This window comes from Amorphotheca resinae (genome assembly GCF_003019875.1).
Source record: "Amorphotheca resinae ATCC 22711 unplaced genomic scaffold M430scaffold_6, whole genome shotgun sequence".
NCBI lineage: Eukaryota > Fungi > Ascomycota > Leotiomycetes > Helotiales > Amorphothecaceae > Amorphotheca > Amorphotheca resinae.
In genome coordinates, this window is record NW_020194476.1 from 1015880 (window position 1) to 1035552 (window position 19673).

At 32.8% G+C, this 19673-nt stretch overlaps 2 protein-coding genes across 2 annotated transcripts; both read left to right on the forward strand.

Moving 5' to 3' along the window:
* Positions 1–18008: 18008 nt before the first annotated feature.
* M430DRAFT_101958 (hypothetical protein) lies at positions 18009–18314 on the forward strand (the record flags this gene model as incomplete). The annotated part of the gene is made up of 1 exon (XM_024860756.1): positions 18009–18314. A coding segment is annotated over one exon (306 nt), but the record flags the coding sequence as incomplete, so codon positions are not given.
* Positions 18315–18389: 75 nt separating this feature from the next.
* Positions 18390–18572, forward strand: M430DRAFT_101434 (hypothetical protein; the record flags this gene model as incomplete). Its single annotated transcript, XM_024860705.1, has 1 exon — positions 18390–18572. One exon carries the CDS (start codon positions 18390–18392, stop codon positions 18570–18572), a length of 183 nt encoding a protein of 60 aa, XP_024720927.1.
* Positions 18573–19673: the final 1101 nt, after the last annotated feature.

Genomic DNA, 19673 nt, shown 5'->3' on the forward strand with positions numbered 1-19673 from the left:
ACCTAGAGTCTTCTTCTTTCTCTCTCTTTATTATACAGTAGACGTAAACCTAGCTACTAATAACATTACGTAATTTAGGGGTTTGTCTAAGTTAATAGTCTAGTTTCTAACTTGTGTACTAGACAAACTAATTACTAATTCTAACCTCTTTAGACTTAAGTAAACGTCGTGTTATGTTATCTAAGAGAGGCCGAGGATAACGTTGTACGACACTAGGTTTAGAACTACGTAAAAGTAGCTTTTCTCTTTTACGTAGCTATTAATATTAGTATTAACTACTACGACCTTATTAATCATACTCTCTAATAGCTACTTAAAGCTAGTAATCGTATAAGGCCTATAACTAATACGCTAGAGATAGTGTTTTTAGGTAAAACAAGAGTCTATTAGTCTGTACGATAAGTAACCTAAATCTACTAGCGTACAGGCAAAACATTCTCTATTAACTAATATTAATACTAAGAAGAGAAGGTAATCTATTACCTCCTTCTTAAACCTCTACTAGTCCTAGTCTTATACCTTCTTTACCCCTCTCTTTTACTCTTATTTACGCTTTTAAACAAGAGCTACTTGTTTTTTAAGTTCTCTTCTTCTAGTACGTCTTCTTTGTCTAATAGTTCCTTAACAGCCTAGCGTATTATTATACACGGCCTTAAGGTAGACGCTATAGCTGTTCTCTTAGGTTAGGTTAAGCTATTAGGTCTCTAAGCTAGTAGTAAGTAATATTCTTAGGTAAAGTAGTTCTTACTACTATATTGTAAGTACTCTCTAGCTATACGGCACTAACTAATAACCTTGTCTAATACTTACTAAGCTTGCTACTATTATTATAGACAGGTAGTAGTAACCCTTGTCGTACAAGTTAGTTCTTAGTCTATCTAGTCGTTAGGCCGGTTGTTTCTTAAGGGTAGGGTATAGTAGGCCTTAGCCTAGTAGCCTGTCTGTCTTTGTCTAGGCCTCCTAATAGCGTTAAGGTTATAGCTTGTAGTCTCTAAGAGCTTACAAAAGTCTATATACGACACAGGTATGTCCTAGGCTACAATTACTAGCTTAAGCTTGTCTAACACGTTACTCTTTAAGAAGGACTTCTTTATGTCGTTATCCTAACTTAGGCCTTTAGCCTCTAATAACGTACGCTTAAAGTCTACTAAAAACGCTATAAAACTCTAGTTTCCTTACTCTAACTTATATAACTATATCCTAACTAACTCTCTTAACTTTACGTCGTTAAACGCCTACTAAAGTTGTTCTAATAGCTTAAAATCTATCCTCTCTCTAACTATTAGTCTGTTTTATACGTTTAACCTAACCTAAGAGGTAACCTAAGTTAAGGCCTTACTTACTAGTCGGCTATAAACGTACTAGAATTATATAGTTAGTGTATTAGAGGTAAGGTCTACTATAAGTTTAGCTTTAATTACTAAACGCTATATAGTAAACTAGGCCTTAGTTCTATTAAACATAGTAGTATCTAAAAGGAGCCTCTTTTGCTACTTAGCTAGCGGCTTAGCTAGCGGCCTTATAAGGACAGTAGTAACAGGTAATAGCCCTAGGACTATAGACAAAGGCGTTAGGGCGGCTAAGATTAGCGTAAGAGGTAACAGGTTAGCGTGTTAGGCTACTTAGGCTTAAAGCTATTATACGACTTGTTTTAACTACTTTACTTTATACTCTAGTTATTCTTCTTAACTCTATCTAGTAGATAACTACTCTTAGTTATCTTATCTTATAAACAAGCTAGTAAAAGGTGTCTAAAAACTTATTATTAGGTAGTCTAGCTCTATCTTATACTCTTGTACAACAGAGCTACAAAAAGCTCTAATTAGATAAAAGGGGTAAGAGTATTCTAATGTTAGGGGCTAACAACACAATACTTAGGTAAATGTCGGTTTTATTCTATAAAGAGAATACTCTAAAGAGAAAAGAAAGGAAAGGGTTTATACGAGGTAAGAGGTAAGAGAAAACTCTACTATTAGGGCAGGGTAACGATAGTCCGGTTAGTTACGTGCTTAGTACTAACCCCTTACCGGGTTCTGACCCGTGACACTCGCCTAGTCTATAGCTACTAATACTTAGGTTAGCCTAAGACATCTTGTCTTACTTAAGAGTCCTTACCCCTTAAGAGTTCTAGAGATCTTGCCCTTATAGCTAGGATCTGTCGCTCTTTTATTATAGTACTAGCGACTCTTATTAAGAGTACGCCTCTTAGCTTCTTTCTTAAGGCTAAGAGTAAGTCTTACCTAATCTTGTTAGTACTAGACTAATAGTCTAGGCGCCTTAACAGGCTGTTAGTAAGGTTACTCTTACTTAGCTAGTACTTAATACTAAAATTAAACTTAGCTAGCTTCTAGACCTAATATACTTGTCTCTTATTTAGCTTCTTCTTTTTTATAAACTGTTTTAGGTTATTATAGTCTGTCTTAACTATTACTAGTATAGAGGTATAGCTAAGGTAGTGTCTCTATTACTTAAACGCTATAGTAATTACTAGTATCTCTTAGTTATAAGTTAAGTAGACTTGTTATACTAGGTTTAGCTTCTTTAAGTAAAAGGTAATAAGGTACTACTACTTTATGTCCCCTTAGCCGACAAGTTGTAATAAAACCCTAGCTATAGTAAACTAGGATATATTAGTCTTAACAAGTATAAGTAACCTTAGCGTAAAGTAAGTAAGTATTAGAGTAGTTATAAATACCTTCTTTAGCTTATTAAATACACGTTACACTTTCTTTCTAAATACTAAAGGCCCTGCCTTCTTACCCTAATTTATACTCTTTAAGAGGTTAGTAAGTAGTACTATTAGCTATAAGTAGCCTTTAATAAACTAGTAGTAGAAGTTTACAAAACCTAAAAACACTTAAATATCTTAGAAAGTATATAGTACTAGCTACTCTCTAATTATAGAGACCTAGCTTAACTCTATTAATACTCTCTTAGTCAAAACAACAAAACCTAAGAACTCTATAGACTAAGTATTAAAATCGTATTTCTTAAGGTTAATGTAGAGGTTATACTATTATAACTGTTTAAGTACTTAGTGTATATACGTTATGTAGTCTTCTGTCTTCTCTAAAAAGATTAGGATGTCGTTTAGGTAGATTACGTAAGTAACGTCTACTAGGCCTGCTAGTACCTCGTTAATATACTACTAGAACGTAGCTAGCGCGTTATATAATCTAAAAGGTATAACGTAATACTTAAAATAGCTATATTACGTATAAAACGCTATCTTCTACTTGTTGTTAAGTTAAATACAAATATAGTAGTAAGTATCTTTTAGGTTAAGCTTTGTAAAGACTACGGCTCTCTTAAGCTAATCTAGCGTCTTACTAATTAGTAGTAAAGGCGTCTAATTCTTAATAGTAATCTTGTTTAGCGCCTAGTAGTTAATATAGAGGCGTAGGCCTTTATCTTTCTTTAGTACAAACATAATAAGTATACCTGTTAGACTATAAGACCTTCTAATCTAGCCTCTTTTTAACTTGTCCTTTAAGTATTCTTATAATACCTTTATTTCTTTCTTTACTAGTAGGTAAAGTAGTCCTTATAGTAGCTTAGCGCTAGGTTCTAGCTTAATTACGTACTAAGCCTTGTTTTTATTTAGAAGCCTCTCTACCTTCTTATTATTAAACACGCGTACAAAATCCTTATACTTAGTAGGTATACGTAGCGCTATTAACGCGCTATTACTAAGTATAGCTACTATAAAAGGGCTACTATAACCTCTCTTAAGAAACGCCTTAAATAGTAGCGTATCTTCTTCTTTTTTTAAGACTTATATAAATTCCTTAGGTTTTATAATCTCTATACCTTTATATACCTAGTAATACTCTTATGTCTTAGTAACAAAATTAATCTTAAGGTTTACCTTATAAAGCTACAAGTATCTAAGTACTATTAAGTATGCTTTTAGGTTTATAGCTAAGAACTTATACGTGTCTTCTTAGGTCTTACCCTTTAAGTTAGTAGCGCTTACTAGGACCTAATACTCTCTAAAGACAAAAATTAAGTTACTATTAACTATCTAGAGCTATAAATGTAAGAAGGTAGTGTTTTTATTATACTACTTATACTTAACTATAAGAGACTAAGAGACTATATTAGCCTCTACCTTACTATTAATTAGACCCTATACTTTCTTTACTCTCTCTTAGTTGTCCTATACCTTAATAGTAATAAGAAGGCGTATCCTTAGCTATCCCTTATAATCTAACTACCTTCTTTTGTTAGAGAGGCCTAAGTTAATTAAGGCGACTATCCTTAGGCCTTCTCTTTTCTTAAGTTAGTACGCCTATTAGCCTTCTTAAGGCAGGCTAGGGCTATATAGCCCTTTTCTTTATAGACGTAACAAACGACGTCTAGGCGTGTCCCTAGTATAGACGTAGACTTATAATCCCTTATATAATGTCCTTTTCTCTTATACTTATAGTATTCTAGGCGTAGCCTTAGGTTTAAGCTAGATCGTAGTAGTGTGTTATTAACGCCTATACTAGGGTATTAAGAACATAAGTCTTATAAGCCTTCTCTTTTTCTAGAATGTTCTCTAGACGTAAAGCGGCTTTATTAACGCGCTAAGTACTTACTACGTCCTTACTAGCGCTTCTTAAATAAGGACCGACTCTTTTAACGACCTATATATTTACTATATCCTTACTAGCGCCCCTTTATACACTTGTTGTTATTAGAATCCTAACTTACTATACTTCTCTAGATCTAAGTTACTACTATAATAAGTTCTTTATAGGTCTATAAAAGCTTGTACTTAGTGACCTTAACTTAAAGCTCTTACGTTAGCTTAGTAAAGAGAACATTTATCTTAGTCTCTTTAGATTTAAGAGAGAGTTGTTCTTTAAGGAGCTCTAGGTATTAGACAAACGACTAGATAGATTGTTCTAGGTAAAGTACTACCTTCTTACACTAGCTAAGCGCCTTTAACTTTACTGTTTCTAGGCTACTTAAGTAAGACAGTATAACTCTCTTAAAACTATACTATGTCTTAGTATCTTCTTTTTACTCTTACTCTTTGTATATTTATACAGATTAAAGGGTCTTCTTTAAGTATAGTATAGTATATATAATTTTACTCTCCTTTATTATATAGATATTAGGGCTTATATAAAACTCTATCTTATAGGTATATATAAAGTCGTTATATTCTAAGATGTTCTTACTTATAAAGGGCTTTAGGGCTAAGGCCTGTTATTACTTAGCTATTGTCGTTACAAATGCTAGTAGTCTTAGAGGTATTACTAGGTATCTTCTTATAGACTCTATAGCCTTATTATAGATACTATCTTGTTCTTAGATTATGTCTTTAGCTTTGTCTTTAGGCACGTAAAGGTATAGAGAGAGACGCTAGCTCCTTATACGCTCTTCTTTAATAAGTTACTAGAGCGACCTTTTCTAGGCCTTACACTCTTTCTTATCCTTTTCTTTATTTAGTTACTTAAGTTTCTTATTACGTTTCTAGGCTTTTATAAGTTACGCTTATAGCCTTTTAACTTAACTAAGCGTTACTAACTTGTTACTAGTGTCTCTTACTCCTTAATCCTACTCTTGCCTAACTACTATATAGCTTACTTATATTATAGTAAGAGTTCCTTTACTAGGGTTTCCTTTACTAGTAGCTCTTTTTACAAGAGTCTCTTAAGTGTCTCTTCTTAAACGGCTAAGTACTATAACTATAACAAGCTACCTTCTTAATAAGAAGAAGAATTAGAATGTTAGAGATTAGTATTACAAGTAATATAGTAGAGAATTATAGTTAAGTAGCTAGTAAGTTATAGTATACTTTAATTTAAATCTAAACTAATTCTTACTTCTCTTCTCTTACTCCTTACTCCCTAAGATATATGTATACTACCTAAGAACCCTAAGTAGCCCTAGCGTGCCTACAGGTACGCGGGGCCCGCGTATTCCTGATCCTACCCCTTTAAGTTCCTAACAAGAGACGCTACTATAGTGCTGCTATAGCGCTACCTTATACGTTACTTAAGTATAAGGTAAGCTAAGCTATATAAGTAAAGGACTAGTATAAAGACTCCTTTTTAAAAGAGACCTTATAAAAGAACTAGAAGGTATAGTAGTCTTAATACAATAGCTTACTAGTATACTACTAGGGTACTACCCTAGCTATACTACCTATTCCTTTAGTAGATACCCTTAAGAAGTACTTACTCTTTTATAAGTATAAGAGCTCTTTTTTAATATAGATCTATACTAGTAAAGTTAGACTCTAGGCTTTCTTTTTTAAGTATAGAGTACTAGAGGTAACGACTCTCTAGTACCTTTATAGTAAGGCCTTAGAGATAGTAGCTTACCTAGTCCTTAACTACTAGTAGCTAGATTAATAGTAGTAGGCCTTATAGTAAGTACTCTACCTAAGAGCGCTATAGACGTTTTATAACTTTATAGTAGTAATAAAGAAAGGTAAGAGCACGTATATACTAGTCTATTAGCTACTATCTACTAGCTAATTCTTATAGTTCTGTTTAGCTAAGTACTATCTAGTAAAAGAGTTATAAGAGAGAGAGTAGCCCTAGCTAGTAGCTAGCGCTTTACTAGCACTTTACTAGCGTCTTGTTAGTATGTTTAGTATTACTAGGCTAGAAGGTTAAGTTCTAGTAAAGTAGTAATAAAGACCTAGTGTCTTAGTAGTACTATAATAGTATAAACGTAAGTAGTAGTACGTAGGTTTTTACCTAGCTTTAGTACGGTTTTACTACGTGATTTATATAGTATAAAGGTTTTATATATAGTAGGTATAGGTAGTAAGAATAATAATAATAATAATAATAGTTCCTTTATATTATCTTTTAAAAGTTTTAAAAAAAAAACTTTATAATAGTCGCTTACACTCTTAACTACCTTAAAAACTTAAAAACAAACGATAGAATTAAAATTAGTACCCTTAGATACTTCTTAGAGTACTAGTAGACTATAGGCGAGCTTATAGTAACAGATAGTAAGTATACTAGACTTAAACAAAGCTAGTACTACCTACTTATAAGAAAGAGCTAATACTCTTATTCTCTAATAAAAAGCTATAGTAAGGAGCTAGTAAGTAGTAAGAGTAGTATAGACAATAAAACAAAGTTAATCTTATAATAAATTAAGGCTTACGTAATACTAAGTAAGAAAGATAAGACGTTACGCCTTCTTTACGACCTTATTATAATAATAATAGTAGTAGTAGAGCTAAAGGTAGTAAATATAAAGACCTTCTTACGTACTTCTAAGACTCTTTCTAATAACGACCTAGTAACGATTAAGTAATTAAGAACGATATTAAAAGAGGCCTTCTAGAGGCTAATAGTAGTAGTAGCCCCTTAGACTACGTACGCGTTAGTAGTAGGCTAGTGCCTAATAAGAGTATAAGTAATACTAGAGAGACAGATTAAGGAGCTAAGGATTAGAGTAGATAGACAGATAAAGGACTTAGTACGTTATAGTACTATTAAAGTAGTAATAGTAGCTAATATAGTAATTAAGGGCGCTAAGGTAGTAGCGACCTACTAGCTTTCTAGTAGTAATACTATCCTTACCTTTAAGAAGGCTATACTAAAGACTATAATCTAGGATTAAGGCTAGGTATAAAAGGTGTTTAGGCCTATAGCCTAGCTCTATAAGAGTAAGTTTATAGTAATCGTAAAGGGCCTACTAGTAGACTAGGTTATATAAGTAGAATTAAGAGCGTTACTAGTAGAGATCTAAGTCTACGTACTATATGTTATAAAGGTTAAAGTTAAGCTTATTAAGGCCTTTATAGTAAAGTTTATAATAATAGTACTATACCTTTAAAGCGCTAATATAGTAACGTGCCTATATAAACAAAGGCTAATCTAGTAAGTCTAGATCTTTAACTATAAGCTATATTTAGCCGACCTATAAATCTAAAGATACTTTTAGTACTACTAGTTTAGCTATATTAGGTAGTTCTATAAGAACTAGGCCTAGTATAACTACTACGTAAGAGTAGTATACCCTTAAAGTAAAGAGGAGTACCCTTAACTTAATAGTAAGAAGAGATACGTTAACTATAGTAGACTATATATAGTATAAGACTATTAGTGTCTTAAGGCCCTTAAGGTAAAAGAGTAAGTATATACTATATATTAGTAAAGACCTAGATAGTTTAAGGTATTAAAGAGTAGCTTTACTAGCCAAGTACTTAGTATTACGCTAGTATCCTTATAAGATAGTAATAATAGCTACTAGGTTATAGTACCTAAGAGACTATAGACAGGTAATAACAAAAAGCTTATAGTAAGGACTCTAGTAAGGCGTAGGCGTCTTCTTATTAAGGCGCTAGATATAGTAACAGTTTAGAGCTACGATATTATAAAGATATTAAGCTAGGGAACTAACTAAAGGTCTAGCGACCCTTTTATAACGTAAGACTTATAGATCCTAGACTCTTAGTAATAAAATTAATAATAGTATACTAGAATACTATAAGAAGGAACGGCCTTACCTTAATAGTACTTTATAATAGCTATAAAGCTAACGTTATAGTAATCTAAGAGTTATAGTATAACAAATAGACAAAGATAGTCTACTACCTAGTATAGGTAAAGTACTAGTAGGTCTATAAAGGTAAAGGCTGTATAGTTATCTACGTTTATAAGTAGTACTTACCTTTTACTTAAGTAGTAGCGACTAGTATTAACTAGTGTTACGTTACTCTATAAGGTATTACTATCTAGTTAATATACTTACTAATTCCTAACTCTTTAGGCTAGACTAGCCCTCTTTAGTAGCTTACTAGAGAAGACCTAAAGAGGCCGTAGATCGTTATAAGTAATATAAACCTTTACTACTTACTCTAGAATAGAGCTAGTAAGACTACCCTTAAATTAAAGACCCTTCTTTATCTAGCCTATAAGTAGTAGCTCTTACTATATATACTCTAAGGAGAGCTAACCTAAAAGAGATATAGTAAACAAGACTTAACAATTAATTACATATAAGCTATAGTAACGCTCTAGTATACTTACTAAGATAACCTAAGGTATAAGGGATCTAACTACTATACCTAGCTAATTAAGGTTATTACCTAAGTAAGGGATCGCTATAAAAGAGCTATAGAGGCACTAAGGTAGAGCTAGACCCTAATAGACTAAGAGCTAGTAGCGATTAGGGCTAGAAGGCTCTATCTCTTCTTTAAGCTACTAGATATACCTTATAAGGTCGATAAGGTAGTTAACTTACTTACCTCTTAGCTTATACGTATTATAGACTTATCTACCTTAAGAAAGAAGGTTAGCTAAGAGTATACTAAACCTTAGTAAAGTAGTAAGGTCTTTAAGGCTGTCTAGAAAACACAAGTAGTATACTGTTAATATACTACTACTCTAACTAAACTTTACTAGCGCGACCTCTAGTAAGCTAGTACCTACTAACTCTAGACGATCTAAGATATAAAGACTAAGAGCTAGTATAGCGCCCTTACTACTACCTTAAAAGACTAATAGAAACTCTAGAGTCTTAAAAAGTAGGCTAGGCTTTATAGCTATATACTTTTAGAACCGGCCTTACTCCTTCTTCTTTAAGGCGCTAATAAAGAGGTACTAGCTATAAGCTACTATAATAAAGTAATAGTATTAGGCTAGTAGTTCTTTCTAGAATTAGTAGCTAATCTTAGTAACGTCGTTCTAGACCTTTAGAACAAGTAGTACTAGCGGTTTACTATTAACGACATTATAATAAAGGCAGACATTACTAACGTTCTCTAAAAGACAGGTACCTAAAAGGTACTAAGACCTAACCTACTACTTACTAGCTTCCTTAAGGTATATAGGCGCCCCTTAGCTAAGCTCCTTATAGTAGTAGTAACTATAAGCCTCTAGCTAAGGCATGTCCTAGTATAGTTTAAAGTAGTAAAGGTGCTATATACCTACTATATAGCCTATATAAGAAACCCTAGGTATTAGAGAGTATAAAAGAGGCGTATATAGTTTACTATATTAAAGGCGCCTTTAATGTCTAGTTAAAAGAAGGACGCTATAGCCTTATAGCTTTACGTTATATATATAGTATTAACTACTATTTTAACTATAAGGTCTATTAAGTATTATAGCTAGTTTCTTATCTACATTTTTAAGAAGAGCCCTTATAACTTTATAGTATTAGTAAAGTACCGGCTAATTACTAACTTAATTACTTTACTTATTACGCTTAAGAGTAATATTAGCCTATAGGCTCTAGCGGTTTGTTACTGTTTAAAGGTCTTTCTAGGCTTATATAGTACTACTTTCTTTACTAATTAGACAGCTAGCCTCTTCTTTAATAAGAAGGCGGCGCCGCCTTAAGAGGTTACTATAAGGGTACTATAAGGCTTACTCTTCTCTCTTATTCTCTTTCTCTTCTATACTACTAGCTTGTACACGCTACTATAAAGACACGTAAGCCTTATTATAGTAAGGTTTACTAACGACCTTAACCTTTTAGTATTTAGTAGAGATATAATAGAGACACGCTAGTACCTTAAAAGGGCGTAGTAGACCTATAGCTAGTAAGTACAAATAAGAAGAGTAGAGTTTACCCTTAAAAAGAGTAAGCTCTTTTACCTTACTTACGCCTATACTATACTAATAACGCTTATCTACCTTAATAGCTAGGTTATACCCTTAGTCTAAGAGGCCTACTTTCTAAGAGTTTAGATAGATTAGAAGCTTAGGTAAAAGGGCTACCTTAACGCTATTAAACAAAAGTTTACTACCTAGTAGTTTATACTTATAAGGCTTACTATATCTATATAAGGATATAGCTTACTATACATAAGAGAGATCTATATAAAGGTAATCTAGAGCGCTATACTATATAGCGTAAGGGTCTAGTACTATCCTTTTAGGTAACAAGCTAAGAGGATCGTAAAAGACCTTACTATAAAGTAGTTATAGTACCTTTACGTTATTATAAGGGCGTACTAGGCGACTCTTATTTAGTTTCTTAAGTCTAAAATAGCTACGCCTTTACTTAACCTTTACCTTAATAAGTAAGTAGTAGACTTTAAACAACGTCTTAAATATATAGGTAAGAACAAACTTATATAGTCTATTTGTAATAAGGTAGCGACCTGTCTTTAATAACGCTAAAGACGCTACTATAACACTACTATAGCGCTACTCTATACGTTACTTAAGTATAAGGTAAGCTAAGCCGCGTAAGTAAAGGACTAGTAGAAGGACTCCTTATTAGAAAAGACCTTATAAGAGAACTAAAAGATATAATAGACCTAATACAATAGTTTACTAGTATACTATTAGGGTACTACCCTAGCTATACTACTTACTCTTTTAGTAAATGTTCTTAAGAAGTACTTACTTTTTTATAAGTATAAGAGCTTACTTTTAATATAGATCTATACTAGTAAGGTTAGGCTTTAGGCCTTTCTTTTTAAACGTAAAGTACTAGAGGTAGCGACCCTTTAGTACCCTTATAGTAAGGCCTTAGAGATAGTAGCTTACCTAGTCCTTAACTACTAGTAGCTTAACTAATAGTAGTAGGCCTTATAGTAAGTACTTTACCTAAGGGCGCTATAAACGTTCTACGACTTTATAGTAGTAATAAAGAGAGAAAAGAACGTATATATACTAATCTACTAGCTACTATCTACTAGCTAGTTTCTATAGTTTAGGCTAGCTAAGTACTACCTAGCTAAGAAAGAAGGAAAGTAATCTTAGTTAATAGCTAGCCTCCTTCTAGTGTCTTACTAGTGTCTTGTTAGTATGTTTAGTATTACTAGGCTAAAAGGTTAAGTTCTAGTAAGGTAGTAATAAGGTCTTAGTACCTTAGTAGCACTATAATAAAGTATTTATAAGAGGTAGTATATAAGTTTTTACCCGGCTTTAGTACGGTTTTACTATATGATTTATATAGTATAGAGGTTCTGTATATATTAGGTATAGGTAGTAAGAATAATAATAATAATAATAATAATAATAACTAATGTCTCTTAAAATTATTATTAACTAATTCTTAAAGAGCTTTAAAGGTAGTATTATATTATATTATAGTTCTTACTACCTATGCCTAATGTATGTAGAACCTCTATACTACATAAATCACGTAATAAAACTATACTAAAGCTAGGTAAAAACCTACGTACTACTTCTTATAAATACTTTATTATAGCGCTACTAGGGCGCTAAGACCTTATTACTACTCTACTAGAACTTAACCTTTTAGCCTAGTAATACTAAACATACTAACAAGACGCTAGTAAGACACTAAAAGGACGCTAGCTATTAACTAAGATTACTTCTTCTCTTCTTTAGCTAGGTAGCGCTTAGCTAGCCTAAACTATAAGAACTAGCTAGTAGATAGTAGCTAGTAGATTAGTACGCGTATACTCTTTTCTCTCTTTATTACTACTATAAAGTTATAGAACGTCTATAGCGCCCTTAAGTAAAGTACTTACTATAAGGCCTGCTACTATTAGTTAAGCTACTAGTAGTTAAGGACTAGGTAAGCTACTGTCTCTAGGGCCTTACTATAAGGGTACTAAGGAGTCGCTACCTCTAGTACTTTACGTTTAAAAAGAAAGGCCTAGAGCCTAACCTTACTAGTATAGATCTATGTTAAAAGTAAGTTCTTATACTTATAAAAGAGTAAGTACTTCTTAAGGGTATTTACTAAAGAGACAGGTAGTACAGCTAGGGTAGTACCCTAGTAGTACGCTAGCAAACTATCGTGTTAGGTCTATCGTGTCCTTTAGTTCTCTTATAAGGTCTTCTCTAATAAAGAGTCCTTATACTAGTCCTTTACCTACATAGCTTAGCCTGCCCTATACTTAAGTAACGTATAAGGTAGTACTATAGCGGCGTTATAGTAGCGTCTCTAGTATTATTAAAGGCAGGTCGCTACCTTATTATAGATAGACTATATAAGTTTGCCCTTACTTATACGTTTAAGACGTTATTTAAAGTCTACTACCTACTTGTTAAGGTAAAGGTTAAGTAGAGGCATAGCTATTTTAGACTTAAGAAACTAAACGAGAGTCGCCTAGTACGCCCTTACGACGACGTAAAGGCACTCTTTAAAGGTAGTAGTATACTCTAATTTAAGAGTTATATTAACCTACTTATTTACGTGTTCTAATACTTACTATAAGATTACGGTTTTCTAGTTTTTAAAATTAGACGCTATCTTTTTTAGCGCCTTTTAGTATATCGTATTTAATTTCTTAAGATAAGGGAAAATACGACAGACTATATTATAATAATTATTTAAACAAAAACTAGACATGTATTTTTACTTGTTTAGCTTTTCTAGCTTTATAAAAGCTTTGTCTTTAGCCCTTATCGTTTTAATAACAACTATAGTTAATAGATTAATGTTAGAACAGACGTCGTTTTTATAAAGTTGTAGACTACTAACTTAGTAGTCTTCTTTATCTAATATATCTAATTTATTAATAAGAGTAATTAAAGGTATAGTACCTTACTACTAATAGTACATGGTTTTAAACTAGGCCTAAGATAGGTTTAAACTAGTTTTAAACTAGGCCTAAGTTAGTTTTAAGTTAGTTTTAAGTTAGTTTTAAAACTAACTTAAAACTAACTTAAATTACTCTTGTTACTATAACTTGCCTAACGTTTTAAGGCTTAAGCTAGTTTTAAAACTAGCTTAGGTTTAAAACTAGCTTAGAGCTAGCTTAGAGCTAGCTTAGAGCTAGCTTAGAACTAGCTTAAAACTAGCTTAGAGCTAGCTTAAGGCCAGCTTAGAACTAGGTTAGAACCAGGTTAGAACCAGGTTAATACTAGCTTAGAACTAGGTTAGAACTAGCTTAAATCTATGTAATATAGTACTTATATTACTACTTATCCTACGATCTACGATCTAATTAATCTATTATATTTATCTAACTATCTATCTATCTATTGTATTTATTATATCTATTTATCTATCTATCTATCTATTTATTGTATCTATTGTATCTATCTATCCATCTATCTATTATATCTATTATATCTATTGTATCTATCTATTCATCTATTTATTATATCTATTATATCTATCTATCTATTTATTTATCTATCTACCTATCTATTACATCTATTACATCTATTGTAGCTATTGTATCTATCTAACCATCTATCTACCTATCTATTACATCTATTATATCTATTGTATCTATCTATTATATCCGCTTATAGATAATCTAACCTTTATTTAACTATTATATAAAAGGTAGTATCGTTATTGTTACAAGAAACCACTGGCCTAATCACGTGGAGTTAGCAGTCACGGGACTAGGAGGCTCGGAGCCTTAAGTCTAACCTAATCAGGGTTAGTAACCCGCTAAAAGTTAGTTGTTTACTATTACTATACAGGTACTCTATATAATTACTTTACTTAGTTAATTTAATTTATTAGTTCCTATAATATAACGATAGATCGAATATCCCGTATAATATAGTAGCAATACTATTCGATCTCCTCTATTACTAAATTCGGATTCGATCTATCTATTGATCGTAAGATTCGTTACAGTAAGGCCTGTTTTTAATTATAGCGTGCCGGTCAAAGATTAAACTAGAGCTCTAGACTAGATTATAGAGTTAAGAGAAGGAGATAATAGCTATATCTATAGAACCCTTAGACTAATCACAATATCTAACTTATTAACCGTACTCGTAAGTAGTAAGAGGCTATAGGGCAAGAGTAACTACTGTACTTAGAAGTTAGATGTGTTTAATATATTAGAAGCTAATAGACTTGACAGATATATATCTAAGAACTACCCTATACTAAAGGCTGTTAAATATAGTAATACTAAGGCTATAAAAGAGGAGTAAGACTAATATAACAAATAGAGAGCCGGTAACGTAGTAACACGCTAGGTTATTAAGGAGAACATCTCGTTAGTTCTTATACTTAATCTTATAGCGAAAGTAGACTTAGTAGAGGCTATGTAGACTAAGCTAGCTAATTACTATAAGGGCAAAGGGTTTACTTAATAGTACTAAGCGGCAGATAAGTTCTGGCTACTTAGGTATAAGGATTATAATAATATAGAGAAGTTTATTAACGCTTTTATAACTTAATTAGAGCGAGCTACTTAACTAGATGTAGTGCCTAAGAGCGACTACCTGTACGCTATTATCTTTATTAATCGACTTGTAAAAGCCTTTCCTTAATAGGCTAAAAGACACTAATCCCTTTAAAACCTATAGAAGAGCGGTAAAAAGAGTACCTTATTACTCGACACGTTAATTATAGAGATTAGAGACAAAGCTTAGGCAAAGGATAGATTAGCACTATTATTAGTATCGCTATATAGTAGAAAGCTAGATAACAAGGGTAATAAAGGTAAGGGCAAGGATAAGGATAAGAAGAAGCTTAAGAGAAAGTAATGTTACTACTATAGTAAACTTTATGTAATAAAGGATAAAGACGATTACTAGACTACATTCCTAGAAAAGCGTCCGAAAAGGAAGGACTAAAAGGAGTCTTTATAAGGCGCTATATTACTCTATACAGTAAGTGATTAGTAGCCGTAGATTAATAGTACGCTAGGCCTAAGGGCGTTAAAGGTAGCGCTTAGGTTAGCTACTTAAAAGAAGTTTTAAAAGGGGAATTAGTGCCTTAATATAAGGGCAACTTACTATATATACAACGATAAGTCGATCTACTATAGTTTTAAGGTAACTAAGTAGTTATAACCTGTTCTAATAGGCGCCGGATTAATCTAACTAGAGGGTTATAGTAATATCGTCCTAAAGGCTAAGGTAAGAGGCGATTAGTATTATAAACTACGGCTAAAAGGAGTTCTGTTTATTCTAACCTTTCTTATTAATCTCTTATTAGGTGTTAAGCTACTATACTACAGTAGATCTATTATAAAGAGAGCCCTTTTAGACAGAAAAGAAGAGACGCTTATACTCTATAAGGTCGACGATACAAGAGTATATCTATAGTTAGACTTGCCTAGCTACTATATTATAGTACTACTAGCTGCTCTTTAATAAGGCAAACTAGGAATCAAACTATAGTACAAGAGATTAGGGCACTTAGGCTTTAATAACGTCTAAAAGACCGTAGAAATCACTACTAGTATATAGATTACAGACAAGCCTATAGATACAGATCTTGGCGTTATAGTTCTCTATAAGCCCTACAAGCTATTAAAGCTACTACGCTTAGTTAGACGCTCTATTAAACACTAGCCTACCGTTATACTCTAAGAGGTAAGTATAGACGTAGTAGAGGTTACCCTAATTAGATTCTATAGTAAGTACTACGCTACTATTATAATAGATGTAGTAACTCGTGCTAGATAAGGCTACCCTTACAAGAAGAAAGGGGAGGCTTACAATAAGATCCTTAGCTTTATTAACATAACAGAGCGTTAGTTTACCCTCTTTAAGATCCTTATATTAATAGTTAACAGTAGTAACGAATACAGTAGTATCGCGTTAACTAGCGTCTATAAGGTAAAAGAGATTTAAGTTAAAGAGACTATACTATATACCCCTAAGTAACTAGGCGTATCTAAGATTATAAACAAGATTATAGCTAGACGGCTATAATCTACTATAATTAACTAGAACGTCCCTAAAGAGCTATAGCTAGAGTTACTAGAAGGGACAATTTATGTTGTTAACAGAATAGCTACATTAGCTGTTAAGGGCAAAACCTTATACTAAGCCTTTATAGATTAGCTATACCTAAATTAAGACAACAAGCCGTCTATAGCCTACCTACAGGTACTTAGCTATAAGGTATATGTTTATATCTTAGATTAGAGACAGGTTAAGTTAGGGAAGTTTGATAAGTGTACTAAAAAGGGGATCCTTCTTAGTTTTAAAGGCCACTAAATATACTGTTGTTACGTGCCCTTAAGAGCTTATAAGATCGTTAGATTATTAAACGTAAGATTCGATAAAAGAGGTTTTGTGTTAGAAGTATTAGATAATAAGATACAGTTACTACTAACTAAACTACGCCTACTAACTAATCTACTTATAGATTTAATAAACGCTAAAGGTAAAGATAAAGCTAAAGATTAGGAGCTAGCTAAAGATTAAGATCTAGCTAAAGTAGCCGAAATAGCTAAGAAACCGCCTCTTACTACTACTAATATTAATCTACTAGCTAATACTAACTCTACTATAAAACAGATCTAAGATTAGTCGACTACTGTCTTACCTGATTTAGTAGCTGTTAAGCACGGCTAGGGGCGCCTAAAAGGTTTAAAGAACAAGCTAAAGGCAACTCTAGCTCTAGCTTAAGCTCTAGCTTAAGCTTAAGACTCTATACGTTCTATTAACCTTAAAACTACCTGAATAACTTAATCCTGATCACGTTATATAACTAAGGAGGATATAAGGGATAATACTAAACAGAAGGTATAGTAATTAGCTTATTCCGCTATAGCTATAGCGTTCTACACTACTTACTAGACTGTAGTTAAAGACGATCTAGAAAACGTCCTAATTACACATAAGGAGGCAGTTAGTAGCGTTAAGTCTAAGTAGTAAAAGGAGGCTATATAGAACGAACTTGACTTACTTGTAAAGAACAATATGTAGAGTCTAGTCAAGAGATCAAGCCTTTAAAAGGGTACTAAGGTTCTAGGTAGTAAGTAGGTGTTTAAGAAGAAAACTAGCGTTAATAGTTTAGTAGTACGCTATAAGGCCTGCTAGGTAGTCAAAGGATATAAGTAACGCTACAGGCGTAATTACGATCAGACTTACGCTAGCGTAGCTAAAAGTATGACTTAGAAGGTAATCCTGGCCCTAGTAGCTAAGAAAGACTAAGAGACAGAACAAATAGACTACGTTATAGCCTTCTTAAATAAGGAAGCCGATAAGGATATATACGTAGAACTTCTAACTAGCTCTAGTAAAGATAATACCTATGTCTATAAGCTTAACAAGGCTTTGTATAGTTTAAAGCAGGCTCTATAGTTGTAGTAGCTAAAGCTGTACTAAGTACTTATTAAGCTAGGTTTTAAGCCCCTAATAGCCGACGATTATATATATTAATACCCTAATAGCGGATTAATCGTTATAACCTATATAGACGACTTTCTTCTAGTTAGCCTAAAGGAGAAAGAGCTAACTAATCTAAAAGTAGTCCTACAAAGCGCGTTTAAGATAAAGGACTTAGGCCCTTACTACTACTTTATAGGCGTTAGGATCGTTAGGAACAGGGCTAACAGGATTATATCCCTTATACAAGACGCTTACGTTAACAAGGTACTAAAACGCTTTAAGATAAGTAACTACAAAGCCTCTAAAACACTATTAGATCTAGCTTACGCAAAGCTTATAGTTTTAAACCTAGAACACGCTATAGCAGATTAGGTTAAGCTGTATTAGCAGATCGTTAGTTCCCTTATGTATCTGTCGACATAAACGCGGCTAGATCTATACTATTTGATGTCTATATTGTTACGCTATCTTACAAATCCTTTTGCTAACTATATAAGCGCTATAAAACACGCGTTACGTTACCTAAAAGGTACGCCTAACTTAGGAATTATATATAGGATAGGTAAAGGAGCGTTAGAAGGACTATATAGATATAGCGATTTAGACTACGCTAGTTATATAAAAACGTAAAGATTAACTATTAGGTATTTATTTAACTACTATAGTAGCGCGATATCCTTTAGATCAAAACGGCTATAGGTAGTAGTACTCTCCTCTACAGAAACCGAATACTACAGGTTATCAAACGCTACAAGAGAGGCCGCCTAGCTAAGGCAGCTGTTCTACAAGTTAGAAGTCAACTCTAAAGACACTAAAACGATCTAAATATACAGTAACAACTAAGGATCTCTAGCGCTAATAGATAACCTAGTTATCTACTAGAGAACTAAGTATATCGACGTGTAGTACTACTATATTTAAGAGTAAGTCGCGCTAGGCAAAATAGAGGTTTAGTTTAAGCGTATAGAGGATATAGCGGCTAACGGACTTACTAAGGCTCTAAAGGGGCTAAAACACGCTAAGTTCTTAAAGCTGTTAAATCTGTACACTATAGCTATCCTAATTGCCTAATTAGGACGTTTCCTTGTTTCTATTTCCTCTTTTAGCATTAAAAGCGGCAGAATCTTACCGGTTTACTATTTCTATTTCCCTTTATAGTAATAAGACAGTAGAAAGCTTACTAGTTTACTATTTTTATTTCCCTTTACAGTAATAAGGCGGCAGAATCTCACTAGTCTACTATTTCTATTTCCTCTTTTAGTATCTTACTCGGCAGAACGGCAGGCGGTATAGAGTTTAGGCTAAATTTAGGTAGATAGGACGTTATAGGCGTAGATTTAGGGGTGTGTTACAAGAAACCACTGGCCTGATCACGTAGAGTTAGTAGTCACGGGACTAGAAGGCTCGGAGCCTTAAGTCTAACCTAATCAGGGTTAGCAACCTGCTAAAAGTTAGTTGTTTACTATTGCTATACAGGCACTCTATATAATTACTTTACTTAGTTAATTTAATTCATTGGTTCCTGTAATACAACGATAGATCAAATATCCCGTGTAACAGTTATTATAATTGTTATTATTATTGTTATTATTATCGTTGTTCTATAGTACATTAGGCAGGGCTATAACTATGTAATCCCTTTACTACCCTATAGTAAGTAGACTATCTATAACTACCTAGTTTGTTGTCTAATATACAAGAAAAAGTAGTACTAGATTAGCCTTACCTAGA